A 20,492-nucleotide genomic window follows, 5' to 3' on the forward strand; every position below is an offset into this window, starting at 1 on the left:
CATCTGTGTACTCCCTAAGGAGGAAAACCTAGACGTGCGCTCTAAGGCAGATATCTAAAGAAAAAGTAAACCGAAAAGGTAATCCCTTCACTGGTATGCCCTGTGTGAATAATGTAAGCTGACTCTGTCAGACGCCCTTGGTGGTACATCTGTTGCATGGTCTCAGTTTCCTGAGAAGCCAAGAGAAGCCTTTAAACCCATTCATATGGACAGATGGCCCTGGACGGCCCAAAATCAAGGAGCAGATTTTTTTTTTTTTAGATTCTTTTTTAATTGATCCGTTACAAGAAGGCCTTTAATCCAAGATTGGTGAGCAAGCACTGCTGAAGGTGTCAGAGAAACGGAGGAGGCCATGCAAGGTTCTGTGAGGTTTCAGAGATCCCTGCGTCTCTGTTGGCTCAGGTCAAGTCGGTCGAGTGGCTTGTCACGTTAGAATAGGTTGTCATGGCTACACGTGTTGACAGTCTGCCGTCCCAGCTTTTTTAGTTTTTCCACTTAAGGTAACTTATGAATGTCAAAGGACTCTGAACTCCCATAAAATGACTGCAGTCATGTGATTTTTCAGAGTATCTGTGTTAATCTGTGCTATGGAAAAAAAAAAAAAAAAACTTGCCCGGCAGGAATACTGCTCCTTCACAGGAAGATTTTCCTCTCATTTGAAACAGGCGGTGCTTGGAACTGAAATGTACCTGAGAGCTGAACATATTTATCCAGGCCACAAAAACGTCCTTCATTGCAATCAGTCTTTGAAATGTATTGTTTGTCCGTTTCATAAGGTGGCTGTGTACACTGCACTCGTATGGTGTACTGGTGGTAGGGTCTATTTACGATAAAGGACTGGTTAAGGTTTTTTTTTTGTTTGTTTGTTCTTTGAAATTTCAGCGTTCAGTACTGTGGACACTATTGAATGTGGAAGGAACCTTCTTACAGCCATATGACTTTTAAAAGAATGATATACAGTGGTGACTATTTCATATTTTATATCTAAGTAACTTGATTTGTGTTTGCCTGTAAAACCGAATGTCCCCTTTGCCTATCCAAAGCCATTCCAGTGTTAGATGCAAGCTGGCCTTCCCTTGGGCTCATGTGAACCGTAAAACTCGAACCATGGCTAAAGCCTGGCCAGGCCTGTCCTCTGGAGGGTTCAGCTGGTGAAGCAGTGCACCAGTAAACTAGACAGGATGGAGGGAATCTGCCCTTATGCCCCCTCCAGCCAAGGCTGTGTGTGTGTGTGTGCCTGTGTGTGTGTGTGTGAATTTGTGTGCGTGTGTATGTGCGTTTGTGTGTGTGTGTGTGTGTGTGTGTGTGTGCGTGCGTGTGTGCGTTTGTGTGCGTGTGCGTGTATGTGGGGGTGAGGGGTACAAGACTCACAGGAATGCTATTGCCCCGGCCCATGTCTGGGTTGAGCTGAGCAGGTCAGGTGGTATTGCTTGTGGTATTGTTCTGCCCGTGGTTATTGCTTATTGCATTTGTGAATATGTGTCATGACCCACTGAGTGTGTGTAGCCATTTCATGGGTACTTGGGATTTTGAGGGCTATCGCCTGTTCATTTTAGCCTGGATGAGGCAATTGACGTTGGTCTGGGCTGATTTTGTATCTTCCCAATTTTTTAATTGAAATTTTATATGAAATGTGATTTCTGTGATTAGCACTGCTTTTTAAGCAAAAAAAAAAAAATCTCTCCAACAAAATATTTTTCAGTTTTTTTTTCAGAAAGTGTATGGCAGTGGGAGATTTTAAAAGATGAACTTAAACATTCTTTATTAAAGATACATCTTAAATTCAAAATAAGAATCTTAAAATGCTAACCATAAAATATTTTAAAGGAAAATACGTTTCAGGGCTGGATGGTTTGTGCGAATCTGAGTTTAAATGGCCCATTATGAGCACTGTGACAGCATTGAGTAATGGAAACCTGACCAAGCAGCCATCTTCCTCCAGGCCTGTGTCAGAGAATCGCAGTGCTATTTCATTTCTGTACTAATTACTACTTAATCCTTGAATGTTATTATTCTATTGAGATTTTACCTTTGTGTGAATGGGAAGGTCAGGTTATTATAATGTTGGAATACATTATGACGTCAATACTTGAAATTTTGTCTGTGTTGAACTGTTGAACCATAGCTGCAATGCGGTTATCTATAGCTACCAGAATGTTCATATCTGCTGTAAAAGATTCATTTGATTGGTCTGCGAGCTATATGCCTGTCAGTGTTGTACATTTAATTTGTAGTTTCTTCCTCTTTAGGTGTTTGCGCAGCATTTTAAATTTATTCAGTAAATTATCAATTCTGTATTCTGAATGAATGCTTTTGCCACACCTTTTAAAAAATATTTTTGTCAATTAATTACGTGTGTGTAGAAACAGTAACCAAACCAAGTGTTTTGAAGACTGTCTTTTTTCGTTTTTTTTTCTGTTTCCTGTTGTCTCCTTGAATTTACTTGAATATGAAATATGTGATGATGTTTTTTTTTAATGGTTCTCCTCTATGGGTTGCAATATGCCTGTGTTTGCATTGTGGTGTGCTGACCGAGTCTTCATCTTGGATGAAGACGATTTCCTTCTTGCACTGGCTAAGCCTAATGCCTTCTGTCTCAGCCAATACTGCTGATGCAATGACTTGTTGAAAAAATGTTAAATGAATCAATAAATGAAAACAAAAAACGTATTACACAAATAATCGTAAACATAAATGTTTGTCTCATTCCACACGAAGTTGACTTGATATGCTTTTTATTTATTTGTTTTATTTTAAGGAGTGCTTCACACACACTTCAAGTATTTGTATTTATGATCGTATGACTGTCTCCCCATTTTGTATTGCCGGTATAAAATATAATTAAATCAGCCACAAATTAGTTTGGCAGATCAATATCCATAAAAGGCTAAAACCAGGTGCAGCTGTCCAGCTAAATGCTAAATCCCAAGTTTACAGAGGAGGTGCAAATACTCTGGTTTGTGTTATTTGCCTTGACTCTAAACTTTAAGAAATCTTTGTTAAGATTTTTATATTTTCAATAGTAACAATGATGAAAAATCAATACTAAATATTTAAATGGACTAGCCTGCCTCATCATATTAAGATAAGCAAGCACTTGGTAAAATACACATCCTCTTTGTGTGACGAATGTGCAGGTAACTTGTTTTCAATGGATTTCTGATAGCTGGCCATAAGAGGAAAAGATTACATTTTTATCCACAACCAGTAAATGCACACGCAAACATGGGTGGGTCATTGGATGAGAAAAGGCTAAACTAAACTGAATGCACATGGGTATCTCCTTGGCCTGAACTCCTTCTGGCCCTAGATTCAGACAAGATCCATCCTGCATTTGAATTACAAATGAATAGATGTTACTTCATCAGTGCCAACCCAATCAGTATCTTCACTTGTGGTGATTGCTGGATGCAACGTATTGTGTTTGTGAAGGAGAAAATAAATGTAGAGCTCCAATTTACATGCAACTTAAAATTAGAAGGACGAATTTTGATTGAATGCCCACCCGTATTTCATCGTAACTCGTGTCCTCTGATTCTGTTCAGAAGCGTTATATTGCTCCCTGGGGTGCTGTAGGAGGATGCCCCCCAGCCAGAAAAAGAGCTGTGCCTGAACTAAGGGAGATCTGAGCTGGAAGCTTGTCAGACCAGCTAGAACATTCACAATTAGACATTTTTGATTTAATGATCAAAAGGCACGCGTGCAAAGATGATCATTTGCTAAATGAAGATGGAAAAAATATCAACTCATCATTGATGAAGACAATTCTTGGGAGCCATTGTAGAGCTACAATATATTTCTCTCAGAAATAAAAATAGTGAAAGATTTAACATGGAATATTATGGTATATTTTTTTGTTTCAATGAAATATACCCTATGTTTCAAAATCGCAGCATAGTCTCTATCTGGAATGGTGGCAGCTCAAAACTGTGTTGTGGACCAGAACTTTCATCACAGAATCAGGGTATGAAATTTCACCTGTTGCAAAATGTCTGTCTTCCTACCCAGCTTCCTGTGAGAGTTTCCTCTTCCCAAAAGTGATGTTGTCCTCTGGGACTTCACCTCAAGGGCTAATTATTTAACGGCTTCTTCGTTATCGTAAAGCACAGATTGCGGGAAGACACGGGGAAAGAACAGAAAATAATTGCGATAAACAGCACTCTGGTTTAAAGGCCAGAAAGTAGGCCAACATCTGAACAGCGCGGTCTAAAATTAGAACGCGGTTAAGGTCAGGCTTTCACTCTCTTTTGGTTTCCCCGTCCACGTTTACCTGAGAAACGTGTGCTGTAGACTTTGTGCACCTGTCAGCAGCACTGCCTGGAGGCCAGCCATCAGAGCACTGTCAACATCGGCTCTTTATCTCCAGCTATAAAACCTTCCCAGGCCGGGAATAAAATGTCACCAGGTGTGTCCTGCCGCAAAGTAAACATTTCCCCAGCAGGCTTACGCTCGTTACCCCCTGGTACATTTTCTAATTTAACTCTAGTTTATTATTACATTACCGGCGTTTTAGCAGACGCTCTTATGCCGAGCGACTTACACAGATTTTGCACTGCATTTACACTGCAATCCATTTATACAGTTGGATATATACTGAAGCAATGCATGTTAAGTATCTTGCTCAAGGATACAACAGCAGTGTCCTACCTGGGAATCGAAGACCCGCACCTTACCCGTTATACTACACTGCCACAGTTCATATGCAATGTATATGCTGACACAGGGGTGATACAGAACATTTTTGGTCCCAAACTTGCTTTTATTCCACGGCAGTCTTTCTGCTCTTGGAAGGTCGGTAGAGACCAGGTCCCTAGTACCTGTACCTGAGTAGGGGAATACACTTGTAAGGTAAGCTATAAGTTGGCCTCCGAGTTTTGTGCAACATGCTATTCGTATTACTGCTGGTGATAATAATGTGCCTGTACAATACAGTGTGTGTTTATTTCGCTTGTTTTCTGTCAGACAGTTAGTGGCAATTTCACATACCAATCCCCCCCCCCCCCCCCCCCCCAAGTAAAATAATGCACTGAAATTGAGTATTGAAAAAAACACAAATATTTAGTTTTTTTACATTTATTTTCCCATATTGTATGGCAGATGTTTCTTGGAATACAATATCAGTGAAATGTGCATAGTATTTGTCCAAGGTTTTAGGTTTTTTTCAGCGTGTGTGAGTGCCAGTAGCCCTCCAAAGGTACGGTGGTGTTCACCTTAAAAAGAAGTTGGCATCAACAGTGAGCTCACACTGATTCGGAAGGTGCTGGAGGAGGTCTGTCTGGCAATCTGAGGAGTGTTTGCCTCCATAGAGCGTGGGTGCACAGCTCTGGCCCTGGTCTGTGTGCTGGTGCTTGTTCCAACCAATTACCTTGGTTTAGTTATCTGACGGCTCTGTAAACTATGCTGGTTCACTCCAGTGCCTGAGCCCAGTAAACTCTTTAGTATACACTTGCAGTCTGTGGCCGTGGCTGTGGCTGGTGCTTGTACAAATCAAGATAAATATTGTGCCAATTAAATCATAAAGAGCAGAAGTTGGCACAAAATCCTGAAACGGATCAGCCCTTGTTGTGCACCCTGGCACAGGTGTTTGTTCCTGGCAACTTTGAGAAGATAAAATTAGAAACGGAATGTCTCTTTCTAGCACACGGCGCTATACCAGTGGAGTAACACTGATAAGGAAGTACGAATGGAAAATTAGCACCGCTTCTCTTGTTCATCACAGTTGCGCTGTTGGTAATAAATGTGGTTTTTTTCCCTCCCCTCTGGCCTTGTAGCGGTGCGATATGCAGCTAAGCGGCAGACCGTTCGTCAGGCATAACACTGTGGTGGAAAGCTAGAACCGATTTGTGAAGACTGAACAGTCTAATCAGGTACTGAAATCCCCCTAACTGGGACAAGAAAAAAAATCCTGCAGACATTTCGATTTAACAGGACCAAGCTTGAGCCGGCTGGATTCGGCTTTACACACTGAAGTACTTATTTTTTGCTGGTCTTTCTATTTTTTTTTTTTTTCCTTCTGCATATTGCATTTCACCCACATTCATGCAGTGAATTGTAAAGCACTGTTCATTTCTTGCATAGTTGCTCTGGAAATTTAAGACCTGAAATTTAACAACTTACAATTCCAGATTTCACTTTACATCAGCACATTATGCAATATACAATATGATTTAGCCCTCCCCTTGTAGTTCATGCAATATCATATCATATATGGATTTGTTTTCTTGGTAATTCTGTGGTAGCATTTGTTCACTGTGTGAGGTCTGGTTCTGGTGAAGTGCTTTCATGGCACCTGTTGAGTCTCGATAGGATTACATCGCCACTTCTCTCGGCAAAGCTCCTTCTTTCAAGTCAAGTGATACCAACTGATTTACAAACAGTGTTTTCAGGGGTGTGTGATTACCATGTGCTTGAAAGTCTCTGGCCAATAGCGTGAGACCAGAGCAATATCAGAGTCCGTTGGTCTTCTGGAATCCTGACTCCCCCTTTCTTCAGTAGTCAGGCTTTCCCAAACCTCTCTCTTTCTTTGTTTCTGTCTTTCTCCCCCCCCCCTCCTCTTTCTCATGTTCTCACGCCTCTTGTGGAGAGCCCAGGTTTGGCTGTGGCAGTGGGGAGAGATTGGGGGGTGGGGGGGGGGGCGCTGTGAGCGCTCGTGAGGGTTTCGCAGTTTTTCTGTGTCCTCCCCTCGGCTTTCACACCGGCAGCTTGACGGGCGTGGGCGGGGCCGTGGTGGAATGCAGCCCCGGCGAGGGCCGGCCGTCCCAGCACGTGGCGTTGCCGTCGGTGATGCAGTACAGCGGCCAGAGCACGATGCCGATCAGCATGGCGGCCAGCACCGCCATCAGCAGCAGCCGCTTCCAGTCCGCCAGGCGGCCCAGGGGCCCCGCGCGGTGGGGCGGGGCCAGCGCGGCGGCCCGCTCCTGCTTGCCGCTGCCGCCGATGTCGATGCAGATGCAGGTGGTGGAGCTGCCGGCGTGCGGCGGGCTGGAGTAGCACAGCTTCTTGCCCTCCAGCCACACGCGCTCCTCGCGCCGCTGGTGGGCCGGCAGCTGGCTCAGCACCTCCCGGCTGGTGGCCAGGGCCGGCGTGCCGCTCTGCGGGACCGAGGTCGGGTGCCGGCACAGGGGGCACGGGATCTCCCCCGTCTCGTCCTCCGCGGAGAGCGCCATCACGCGGGACAGGCACTCCAGGCAGAAGGTGTGCGCGCACTCCAGCATCTTGGGCGTCTTGAAGACGTTGTCGTAGGTGTTGTAGCAGATGGAGCACTCCGGCCTGTCCCGGCCCCTGTCCGCGTCGTCCTCCGACGGCACCACCTTCGTGTGCCACACCTGCGTCGCCTGCATTGTCTCCTCCACCTCCTTCTCTTCTTCTTTTTTCTCCTCCTTTCTTCTTTCCTCCTCTTTCCTCCCTTTTTGTTGATGTGTAGCCTGAAACCCAATTTTACAGATGCGTGAGTCACTGCATACAAATGTTGTCAATCTAACCGCTCTGTTCTGCGCCGTTAAACGAACAGAGTTAAGCTAATTTGGCTCTTCATGCACTGCCAATGGAACATTGTTCCTCTCAGCAACCAGCAAACTCGTGATGTTCTCTGAGAGATGGAAAGAAAGCAAACCTTTATTTTTCTCTCCAAACTGTGAGGCAAAACTGAATCTGAGCCGTGTGTGCTGTGCACTGTCTATCACGTATCCCTGCTCTCATCTCTTAAATCCCCAAAATTCTAATCATAATGAATTTTTGGGTCCCACCATTGGCTAACAGATCCCAAACAGCTGATCTGATAAATCCAGTCAAGCAGCCTCCCCTCTCTCTCTCTTTATGTAACACAATTCAGCATGCGCTGTCCAGTGACGCGTCATCATCACTATCTTATTTCATCACTATCCTGGTTTTTGGGTTATTACATGCGCGTGACTCAGCATTTGGGTCCCACGTCATTCTCCTGCCCTCCTTTAACCTCCTAGTGACCAGCTGCAGGACTGCTTTTGTTTTTTTTTGGGGGGGGGGGGGGGGCTTCAGACAGAGCAGGCTGTGTGTCTCGTTTCAGGCCCACTTGCCAGACACAGTCGGCTTTGTCATTCGTCCTCTTTTACTTGCACAGTGTCCTTCAGAGAGAAACCAAGGCTTGGGCTAAGGTTGCTAAGCTATTGTCGCAGTCCATACAGCCGCAGTTATATCCGATGCGACTGTCGCTGCACTTGAAGTTTATGCAAAGGAATATGATGTCTTATCATATTTGCTCTCAAGTCTCTTTCTGTTCTTTTCCTCTTCAAATCAGAAGAGCCAATAGTATCGCTAAGTTGTCGCTGTTATCCACACATATCCAGGCTGGTAGCAGTTCAGCTGAAGTTTATACTTCCCAAATCAGGCCTAACCACAGCAATTGCACACCCTTTTTTTTCCATGCCAAAGAGAACACTGCGTAAATTGCAGAGTAAATAAAAATGAGATTGCATAATAAGAGGATCGGACTATTTCTTCACTTCCTCCGGGAACATATAACGTATAACACCTTCATTACCATGTCATAACACAATTGTGCATCTTTTACAATCAGTCTTGCAATGGAGTTGTTGTAATTGTTGTTAATATTTTATTAAAAAATGAGGGATGGCGTAGGGGTGCCAACCATGTATCGTAGCAGCAGAAACTGCATGACCAGTTCAATCTAAGAAACACATTGTGTTCAAATTTAGTATACTCACATTACTGTTCATTTGCTAGTGCATTCATAAACAAATATTGCAAAAGCACTTAGATTAACAAATTATTATGCTACTGAACAAAGTGTTTTCTGTCAGTATAATAACATCAGTTATGTTGTGATATAGAGATAATGATCAGTATATGCTCACTTGTATCAATTACTTCTTGTAATCATGCTATTAGAACCACTTTTCTGCATTGAACTTTGTGAAGCACCCAACTGACGATGACGCTCTTGCCTGAATCGCATCTGTCCAACATCTATCTCTGTGCGAGCCTGGCCAGTCAGGTAGGTTTGTAAATTAACTGCCATCCTTTGGTACCTGCACACTTATCTTCCTGCGTGAGGTTGGTTTTGCATGCTGGGTCATGAGCACTAACTGCACTGCCCCAGATGATTTGCATCAGAGGACTATTGCCTTTTTTTGTCTTTTGGGCTACCTTCAACGGCTGATTGGAATACAGGAGCCATTTTCTGCCCCTCGCCAGTACAGGGAAAAGCTGAGCGTTACTGAAGACACGCAGCTCGTTCAATACTGTGAAGAACACACGCGTGTGAGGTACCAACATGGACGCTTGGTAAGAACAGTCTGTTAACGTGGCACAAGTTTCAAAGTGACAGTTCACCAAAAATTGATGTAATTAATAATTGAATTCAAATTTGTCATTTTCTTCCAACATAAGGTGATACTCATCCAAAGAAGAGTCTTCGTGAAAATGTGATGTCTAGCATTGTCAGCATCTTTGTCCAGAAACAATGGGAGCCTACACACAAATGCCTGAAATAGCGTGCCAATCAACACCCCCCCCACCCCAATTTCTAATCATGCTAACAATGCTCACCATTAGATGACTCAACCCATGAACCAAATCTGCTTTGGTTGTGTTGCGCACTGTACTGAAAAATATTTACATAGATTTTGGGAGAAGTATCTCCTAAATGCTTGCAGAGCCTCTCTCTGCTCTGCTCTGCTCTGCTGCACAGTGTGGCTGGTTGTTCTCACTTCTAGCGCTTTTTGCTTGGCATTCCTGGAGTGCCAGTGTCCCTGCCTGGGAGACCAGAGGCCCTGCCATGGGGGCAACGTAGCTCAGGAGGTAAGAGCGGTTGTCTGGCAGTCGGAGGGTTGCCGGGTTCGATCCCCCTGCCCTGGGCGTGTCGAAGCGTCCCTGAGCAAGGCACCTAACTCCTAATTGCTCTGGTGAATGAGAGGCATCAATTGTAAAGCGCTTTGGATAAATGCAGTCTATTTACCACTTCATTTACCATGGGGAGCCAGGCCAGGGAGCCCTAAAGCACGGGTGCTGCTGTATTTCCTACAGTCACAAGTGCGTCATGTCTGTAGTGGGTCCAAGGGGGTGTTTTTTACAATGCCACGGCCTCATGGCTTTTAATATAGCGCTAGTGCAAAAAGAAGTTGCTAACGTTAATGAAGCTTTGTGCTTTATTGGGATGTTTTTGGTGGCCGATGAGGCTGCAGAACAACAGTCAGAAGTACTAGAGCCTGGGGCTATTGAACTATACTAGGTTTGAGTTTACCGCTGTAATACCGCGTACTGGAATTTAGTGTGAGGTCATAAAAACACTCAGCAAAAGGGTCTCGGAGTAGACAAAAATGCAATGGCACTTGGTACCATGGCCGTCACCATGGATGATGATCTGATGATCTGATCTGATCACCCTCTGCTGAATCAGATGGGTGCTTGCCATGGTCTCCCATGCCCAGCAAATGCAGCATGCAAATCCAAATGCAAATGCGAGTGCAGCCCCCCTCTGTGTTTCTGGGATCTCTGGTGGTGTGCGAACAGTGCTAGGACATACAACCGCACACCTAAAGCTGAGCTGAGGCAGGAGCCGCGGGCCGGGTGGGGGGGGGGGGGGGGGGGTGGTGGGGGGAGGGGGCTGAGATCGCTAGCGGCGTAATTTTCTCCAGCGGCGCTAAAAACAAGTGGGACCGGCCGGGCAAACAGGAAGTAGCTGTTGTCAGCGGGAGAACAAAGAGCCATGTGACACCACCAACACTGCTGCCTCACTCCAGCTCAGCGAATCGTGATCCTGCTCGGTCTCTGAAGGCAGCGGCAGTCACTCTGGAGAGGGTGGGGAGGGGGGGTGAGGGGGGGTTGCGGGGGGTGGTGGGGGATTTGAAATGTTTGTTTTGTGGCAGTGTGACTGAGGACAATGAAGTTGTAGTTGTAAAAGCAGGCGCTCGTATTTTGATATTTCGCGACGCTGAAGGCTGCTAGCGGGTAGTTGCTGCGACTGCAGAGCACCCCTGCCTGCCTGTGCATTCCCGGGCTCAGTCTCATTACACTCTTTCAGCTTCGGTCAGAGTCCGGTGGAGGGATATATAAAGCACCAGGAGCACAGGTAGATTATTAGCCCCATTTCACATTTATTGTTTTCTGGCCGTCCCAATAAGAGCGGCTGCAGCCGGCTGTCCCCTTTTTCAGGAGTTCATTCTTTATCAGAATTGACCTATTTTTCTAACTAATACTCCTAATAACACACAGAAGTTTGACCTGCTGCTATCTATATTATTTATTGGCGCCTTTTTATGGTTTGCAGTGCCATTTCCTCAGCTCATTTTTGCACAAGTATTGTTCCTTCTTGCAATGTCCCAATTTTATTGGCAGATGTAAAAAATAATTTATTTTACAAGTTTTAATTGTTAACATTTAGGAATCTAAGAGATATAATTAAGCTGATTAAATGGAATGACCTTTCTTCAACATTTTTATTTATGTATATACATACATTTTATACACACACACACACACACACACACACAAATATGTGTGTACTGTATACGTGCGTCTGTCTGTCTGTCTGTGAATTGTTTGCCTATACATAATCAACTCTGATTCAGCCTTACTGTGTTCCATTATGTAAATATGTTCAGGAGTTGAAGGAGACTGGACCGAACTCAGGTAGATAAGCCGATAGCTGGCGATCCTAGTCTCTGGTTGCACTAACAGAACTGTGACAGCTGAGAGTCCTACCTTTTGAGGAGTTCTTCAGTAAGTCCTCGGTCCCGCTCCCTCTCGCTCGGAGATGAAAACCTCTCTGTGGCCGTCTCTCCCGGTGTTGTGCGCCGCTGGAAAAGTCCGCCACACAGGTGCTGCTGCTGCTGCTGCTTCTCCTCTCCTTTGTTTCAGCCCCCGAGGCTGTGTTTTGTTTGGAGAGCACTTGGGGTCTGGGTGTGGTGCCGCCGCCAACCGTCCCGCTCGCTCAAAAACCCGAAGTCGCCTTTTCACCTGCCTGTTGACAACGCGCAGGCTTTTCAGCCCTCTGTATGCAAATGACCCCTCGCAGGCAGGGAATGCTGGCGTGTAGGGAAAAAGGGGGGAAAGGGAGGGAGGGGGCAGGAGAAGGAAGAGGGAGAAGGAGAACGCATGGCGTGCTGCACACACAAACAGACACACACACACACACACCCACACACACACACACACACGGACACACACACACGCACACAGGTGTCTGCCCACTCACGTTTAGACTCGCCAACGTATTGTGTTTGACAGCACCGACTTGGCGTATGGCGATACTGATATCAAACACAAAGTGGTTTTTCCCGAATGAGAGTGGGAGTGGCTGTGAGGCAGTCACCTACAGTAAGCACTTTCCAAACGTTCTTTTGTGTGTATGCATGTTCATGTGGATGTGTTTTAACATGGTGGTATAAACCAGGTATACATATTATGAGAAGTGAAATTACTGTGTTGCTATAGCTACAAATTGTTTAGTAGATGCAAGCTGAAAACTTACCAACTGACCCTTTATTCAGTTGCGTACCACATGCAGGTCCATAAGGTTTGTATGATTGGTTCGGTTGCTTTGTTTTGCATTGTCAAACTAATGGTACCGAAACAAAACAACAAACCAAAAAAAATGAAGAAAGGAGTAAAATTCAACAGGAAGTGTTATTTTTTTCTGCTCAGGTGTCTTTTTGTATTTCCCAGGCTTGTAACAATCAACACAAATGTAAAACTTTTTCTCATTGGGGGGGTGGTGTTGGAAGGCAATACCTGCATAGTCAATATATTGATCATTTCCACACCCTTTGTCCAATAACTCTCCTGGCTTTCATTCTATTAGACCAACACATCCTGCTGTGACACATTTGTTCAGCTGAACCACATTTTATTGTGAGGAAGGATCGGAGAGGTTGGAGCATCCCATCTGCTTTAGGTGCAATAATGAGTTGTTTACATTCTCCAGTTTCTGTTGGAGCTGACTCCAACTGGTCCGTTGTTAGTGGCTATCTGTCGAGTTTTGAACCAATTACTTGCCATGCTCTGACCTACTGATTGTGGCTGCTACTAGTTACTGAATAACCACTGTTGCACTTCCATATCAACAAAGATATTCGTCAGGAGTTTGAGGGGGAAGATTTGAACAGAACCAAACTTCCTTGATGAGTTGTTACAGGAATACCTGGGTTCCGGCCATAAATGGGTTCACATCTTTTTTTTTTTTTTTTGAAGAGAGGAGGAGTAAAGTGGTAGATAACTAAGAGGTGACTATGGCAAAGCCAGCATGTGATCCAAGACTACACCTATGCATCCATATCTCTGTGTAATTAAGGACAAAAAAAACAGCAATCTTTATTTACCTGCCCGCTTGCCACAGCTGGAAGTGATAAAGCAATAGGTGACAGGGAAAAAGACACTTTCCACAATATATCCAGTACTTTGACTGCACAGGATGAAAGCGTAGCGATGCACATATAAAGTTCATATAATGTGACATCAATGACATCCTTATTAGCTTTCAATATAGCCAAAGTTCACTTGTTCAGAAGTGTTCCTGGAACTGTATAGTGCAGAGTACAGATGAAGTGGCTCACTGGGAATAAGACTCCCCTGTCATTGACGGAGAGTATGCCAGGTGCTACTGAATGTAGTGGAAGAATGGTAGATCTGAAATTAGGAATCGTTACACATGAAAATAATTGTCCAACGCCGTCCTGAGTGTCCCCCAATGAGTACTGCGTGACTCTTAGCCTAGCCTCAGGTTGCCAAGTTGAGATATCTTGCAGTAATGAGAATAATGAAGTTTCTCTGCCCCCCCCCCCCTTTTATGCAGCACCAACATGTTAAAAACATCTGTGACTCAGAGCTATATAAGTGTTCATAAGCGTACATGTAATGTAATGTAATGTACATACGCATTCAGATGGTTATTACAGTGGATTCTGACAGAACTTGGATCATACATGTTGAGGCTCTCAGGGATTCCTTGTGTCACTTGTGCAGGTAACATTGACCGGTTCAAAAGCCTTATAGGAGTGACATAACGAATGAATAAGTGCATTGCTTAAAATAACAATGATGTCATTAGAGTGAACCTTCCATCCATCCATGTTTTATACCTGCGTATGGTTAGTGCTGGACGTGCTGGAGCCAATCCCAGCATGCATTGGGTGAGAGGCAGGAATACACCCTGGAGAGTTCGCCAGTCCATTGCAGGGCACACAGACCATTCACTGACACGCTTATACCTAGGGGCAATTTAGACACTCCTGTTAACCTAACCTTTGGACTGTGGGAGAAAATCGGAGTACCCGGAGGAAACCCACACAGACACGAGTAGAACATGCAAACTCAGGGTTATTCAGCAAACTGTATTTATGTATTTTGGTTTCTTTTGCAAACTGTTTGTTTATTCTATTTATATCAAACACTGTGGACTTTCCCACAACGTGACTCATTCCCATTTAACACTGGCCTATTAGGGATGCGGATATTTGTGCTGATCTATTCTGTATAAAGCCTGCCTGGTCTGTACTGTTGTTATGACAGTAGGCCCTTCTGCCCTTCCATTCTTGCCACGACTGACGCATGTTTTTTGTGGTTGCAATGGACTTTAAGAACAAATTCTGTGTTATCTTTGAAATTAAAATTGTGATGTGCAAATTAGCACGTCAAAAGGTTTTTCGTGTTCTGTAGGCCTAACGACTGAATCAGATACAGAATGGCAGGCAGACAGACTAGTTAAACCACCTCCTTTAAAGTGTCAACTGCCAAAATCAGCTCTATTGAAATACAATGCATTGAAATGCATAAGCGATAACAGGAGCCTAATCAGGCTTAATTGCATAATTAATTGCTAATCCTGGTTTGATACTCCATTTTCTTGAGTTCTACAGTAGTTGCATGAACAACAAAGTGAACATAGGTGGAATACAGATACCTAAATGAGCGAGTTACCTGCTAAAGTGAAAATTAAATTTTTCAACACTGAGATAAAATGACACAGTGCTATGATACAGTCCTATTCTAACTTAACGGGTTAAATGAATTTGTTACGAAAGGCTCTGAAGTTAATCGAGCATTAAACATTCAAAGAATGTGGGATGTCTAACAGTAGAGGCATGGTATTGAAAAATATATCTGGGTCACAGACCCTCCAGTGTGGGTTAAACAAAGGGCTGGTGGTGGAGATACTGGGACTTTTATGAGGGCCTGCTATTATTGTCCGTGGTCAAAGTTACGTTTTTGCACGTTATCGGTCGAAGGGCAGTCACGTTTGCAACTGCACTCTGCTTTTCGTTTGTGCCATTTTCCCGGGTGCGGTCACAGAACACTCTTTTCGTCTGATACAGAAGGACCAGAGAGACTCACGGTATTTGGTGTTCCAGGTGAATTGAACCGAACGTGTACCTTGCCCAGATAAATACGGGTACACGCTTAAGTAGGCCTGTGTTACATAGTATGGGAGATTATTAGCATTGTATAGTGCCCCAGATAATTGCATTTGGGAAGTATGGTTATAAATAGATGTATTTATACAATTATAAATTACAGCAACACATATTACAATGTCAAGATAATGTATACATTGGCTGTTGCTGTTGGTCACACACTTTCCAGGTGAAGTATAGCAGTGTTCCCTTAATAGCAGTAAGTACTCAGATCTCAATACCTTCTCTCAGATCAAGTCACATATTGTCACTTTATGTTTGCATACAAGTTGCATACGTGATTTATTTTGGGAAAGATTCATGAGTTGGTCTGCAAAGGCAAGGCTACAGATGGATTTTAACCCCACTGGGTTAGAAATCAAAAGCAACGTGATGGATGTTCCAACTAAGCTGGTAAGTGTAGAACGGTGCAGAATATTCACTACTGACTGTAATGACACAATAATTGACATTGAACCCTGTACCCCCCCCCCCCCCCCCCCCCCCAACCCCCGCCCTTTCGTTTTTATGTTGTCCTGATCAAACCTTTATCTGATATTGACGACATTCAGGAGATTGTCCAGAAGTTCTCTGATTGGCTGACCAGCTTCAGTCCAACAGGTCAACAATTTACCTTGTCCAATCCCCCGCATGCAAATGTCAAAAACAGACCTATATGTAAGTGTAAATTTTAAAAAAAGTGGAACAAGGAAGTTAAAATGTATATTGGTGGAATTACATATTATCTAAGATAAGATTTGTTATACGTCAGTCAGCCCTGTTTATCAGTCAGAACATATTCTCACGTGTGCCATATCATATTTGAATTATTATTATTACTATTATTATTATTATTAGTAGTAGTAGTAGTAGTAGTGGTATTTATAATATTGCATAATATTACTAGATACTGTGATTGAGGGGACTATTAATTCCTCACAATTTAGAGTTTGGTATTACCTTTGTAATGAGTAACGAAAGAGAAAATTATGCTTTTTCAGTTATACAACTATGTTTTTTATACTATAGGTTGTCAGTCACACATATTAACAAAATATATTAAACTAATTCAGGAGAAACTAAAAATGAGGATTGTTTAATATAATGTATAATAGTTTTATTTTTATACATACTGTATTAACATTTGTAAATTGTGGGCAATGGCAGGTTAGAATTAAGTGATCCCTTTTGCAAAAAGTCATTTTGTGACATTTTGTGTCAAATCCTATGTTGTGTAATTATTTTGTACTATGTCTTCGTATTGCATGTTTTATAATTGCATAACCAAAAATATTGGTTTGAAACAGATTTCAGTTTGTCCATTGTGAGCCCATAGCTGCATGCTGTGAATATGTACATTTATGTGAGTATTCCGCTACAGTCCATATTAACGCACACAAAAGATATAATGGATAATGGTGTTTTACTAGACTAGAAATGTGATATGCTGTAGTTTCACTAGGAACTAGGTGTCCCAAAAAGACCAAGAGAAGCTCATTCATGCTTTTATTTCCAGTAGGGCAGAGTGCTGTAATGGTCGCTTCACTGGACTTCCCAAAAAGACCATTAAGCAGCTACAGCTCATTCAGAATGTGGCTGCTAGAGTTTTATCCAGGACAAAAAGAACAGAGCACATTACTCCAGTTCTAAAATCTTTACAATGGCTTCCAGTTAGTTACAGAATAGATTTTAAAGTGCTGCTATTAGTCTAAATCACTGAATAGTTTAGGCCCAGAATACATATCTGCTATGTTTAAAGAGTATAAACCAAGCACAGCTCTTAGATCCTTGGACTCAGGTCAGCTAGCAGAGCCCAGAGTCCAAACTAAACATGGCGAAGCAACATTTAGCTGTTATGCTGCAGGCAATTGGAACAAATTGCCAGAAGAACTTAGATGTGCCCTAAATGTAGCAATTTTTAAATCCAGGTAAAAAAAATTTCACTTTTCATGTGCCTATGATTGAACTCTAAAACTTGCACTCCATGCTTACTGCACTTTAATTGTGGAAGTAGACCCCTAGTCATTCCCGATTTTTTTTTTAATTTAAATTATTTTATTTCATGTACTTTGTACTTTCTTTGTTCCTTTTGCTTTTATTTATGTAAAGCACACTGGGTTACCTCTGTGTATGAAGTGTGCTATAGAAATACATTTTGATTGATTGGTTGATTGATTGATTGATTGATTTTGATTGATAGGAGCAACAGGTGCACACGAAGGCTAACTGGTGGCTTGTCTGTGACTCCCAGCTGTTCTAGGATGTGCTGACTTGGTTGATGATTGGCTATAAACATGAGCATGAGGCATATTGGAAAGAAGTCTGAAAAGGTACAGGTGTGAGAGATGTTATACCTGGCTGTGCACTTGTTCAATGAAATTGACAGGTGCTTGTATATTGTGTTGGGTAGTCCTATATTTAGACAGTCATTTTAGACAGTATGGTTCTCTGCCATAGTGCAACTGATTTGGAAGTTTTACTTTTTTAATTTTTATTTTCACTTGGAGGAGACGGAGATTCTGGGAAACAAGTGTTTATTTTTAAACGTGTTATATATTTTTTTCATTGCCATATAAATGGGGCAGATTGTATTTCAATAGAGCTGATTTTGGCAGTTGACACTTTGATGGAGGTGGTTTAACTAGTCTGTCTGCCTGCCATTCTGTATCTGATTCAGTCGTTAGGCCCACAGAACATGACGTGCTAATTTGCACATCACAATTTTCATTTTAAAGATAACACAGCATTTGTTCTTAAAGTCCATTGCAACCACAACCAACATGCGTCAGTCATGGCAAGAATATATAAGGGCCTACTGTCATAACAACTCAGTACAGACCAGGTAGGCTTTATACAGAATAGATCAACACAAATATCCGCATCCCTAAAAAGACAGTGGTGTCATACATACACAGAGAAAAGAGGTACTCATTGTCCAGTACTCTATGACATTCTTTCTGTAAACAACCCTTTTCAGACTACTGGTGGATAAACCCAGACTGCAACAAGGATATTCTCAAACCTCTCAAAATTGTTGGCAGTTTATCCTGAAGCCAGTGATTTTCCGGAAGTCCAAGGCTAGTGGGAGGAGCCACCTCCTTGTTAGAGGAGCTGATTGGGTGGAGTTAGTTTGATTTGGCTCACCTGTGGTTGATCAGGCACAGGCCTTAAAAGCCTGACTTTTGATTTGCTCATTTGGCAGAGAGTGGCATTGCTTGTGGGGGTGTTGTCAGTGGCTCCTGTTACGCTCTGCCTGGTAATTTGATAAGTTGTAAGAGGTTTTAGAGAATGAGATTAAGTGTAAGGAGGAAAACCTGAAGTTCAAGCTTACAACAGAGGAAGATGCGCTGTTAAAAAAATCAAGTAGATGAGAGACTTCACACCTGACAGATTTCAGTTAAACAGAAGGTTTAAAAGTTAGAGATACGGTGTACAGGTTTTTTTTTTTTGTGAAAGCTGAGTTATTTTAGTTTTTTTAGTTTTCATTTCCTCCTGATATCCCTATATCAGTGGGTACCTCAGTGTCTTATAGAATCACTCCTGTCAGAATCACCCCAGCCTTTTGGTTAGTTCCCTATGAGGCAACTCAAACTGCAAAAATTGCTGTTTTGCTCTACCCCAACTAAGCAGGGGAAGGTAACATCATGCAGAAAGACAGAGAAAAGAGAATTTAAACTTCAAATACATGTTCAGTGAGCAATGATTGTTCTGTCTCTTCTTTTTCCCCAAATAGGACAGACGTTAGCCTGACAGTTCATCCTAAACCAGATTTGACTCCAGTTCCCAATGCTAGGGTCTTCTCTTTTGTTCCCTCAGGATGTCAGCTCACCAGTCTAGATGTAAGTCAGCAAGACTGAAGAGTAACTCTTAGTTCCTAAGGACACTATGCGCCAGCAGTTTCCATTCGAAGCCTATGACTCATTCCAAGGAGTACATTTAAAGCAATTTCTGTGACCTACCCTTTAATTGAAATTTCACCTGAGATGTGTATAAAATATTTTTAATTTTGGAAAAGTTTGGGAAACACTTGGGCCTTCAAAGTGGTCATGACTCTCCACAATTTTTTTTTTTTTTGTTTTTTTTTGTTTTTGACTGCTGTGAGCTTGTGAAGTTAGTGGAAAAAAGGCATGGCATAGAGGAGTGTCTTTAAATAATTACTGTTAAAATAAAATTATTGAAATTTTAGAAATCAATAAATTAATATAGGATTTGCCATCACTCCTCACATTACACAGCTTTAGCATGTTCTCATGTCCTCACTGAACAAGGCCTTTATTTATAAGCTGTATATTTTATATTGGTGGATTTCAACACTAATACCTGAAGTTAAAAAAAACATTTTCACAATGACTAAGGGAGATTTTAAATCTGTTTCCTCTTCAAGTGTGTACTGGGTTCTGACTCAGCTCTAGTTTAAGGAGGTGCACTGTTGAATGAGCTGCACAAACCTTTCTGCCAAACAGCAGAAACGTGATGGTCAAGCTCAGATTGAGCTGGCTTGCAACTGCGCCTGTTTTTTTTATGACCTAAGAATGAAGCGTCACTACGCTGTGCAGAAGTACTAAATGCTTATGAAGGTGGAACACTTGGCGCTGTGTCCTTTTGGTGTTTGGCTTCAACAGAAACAATTCATTTAATTATACCAACCAAATTCTCATACTAGAGACCCTTGGTATAACATTCACTTTCCCTGTAGTTAGAAAGGTAGCAAAAGGTATGCTAAATGCCGTACAGCCAAGGAATAAGGAAGAATATGTTCCCTTCCTTATCTTGCTTATTGATTCAGTTCTTGCTTTCTGGCTGTTTTAATCTAAAGCCACAAGTATGGAAACCAGGATCTGGATGTAGTCAGTTTAACGGTCTGTCACACCTTATCCAGGCATACGTCATAACTGGAAAAAACAAAAAACAAATGTCATGGATACTGATGACCCCTTTGTTCTGTCAGCATCAACCACAGACAGACAGAGTTTCTACACTACAACAAAGGACTGCGACAAAGCCCTTGTAGTCTCCACATTCTCCTGCTATTGCCTCATAGGTCCCAAGGCAAGCTCTTCTTACTAGCCATTGCCCAACTGCACCATTTTATCACAACTGGCTTTC

General features: G+C 42.7%; 1 protein-coding gene across 1 annotated transcript; it reads right to left on the reverse strand.

Annotated features, from left to right (window-relative positions):
* Nucleotides 1-6,532: 6,532 nt before the first annotated feature.
* Nucleotides 6,533-12,098, reverse strand: LOC118210781 (RING finger protein 223-like). Its single transcript, XM_035387206.1, has 2 exons — nucleotides 11,701-12,098; nucleotides 6,533-7,424 (listed from the first exon to the last, which is right to left on the reverse strand). Exon 2 carries the CDS (start codon nucleotides 7,338-7,340, stop codon nucleotides 6,690-6,692), a length of 651 nt encoding a protein of 216 aa, XP_035243097.1. The 5' UTR covers nucleotides 7,341-7,424; nucleotides 11,701-12,098; the 3' UTR covers nucleotides 6,533-6,689.
* Nucleotides 12,099-20,492: the final 8,394 nt, after the last annotated feature.

This window comes from Anguilla anguilla, chromosome 13, assembly GCF_013347855.1.
Source record: "Anguilla anguilla isolate fAngAng1 chromosome 13, fAngAng1.pri, whole genome shotgun sequence".
In the NCBI taxonomy this organism is placed as follows: Eukaryota; Metazoa; Chordata; class Actinopteri; order Anguilliformes; family Anguillidae; genus Anguilla; species Anguilla anguilla.

Bases quoted from the DNA above. Each gene is read 5' to 3' on its own strand.
- LOC118210781 (XM_035387206.1), bottom strand. From the start codon at position 7,340: ATGCAGGCGACGCAGGTGTGGCACACGAAGGTGGTGCCGTCGGAGGAC.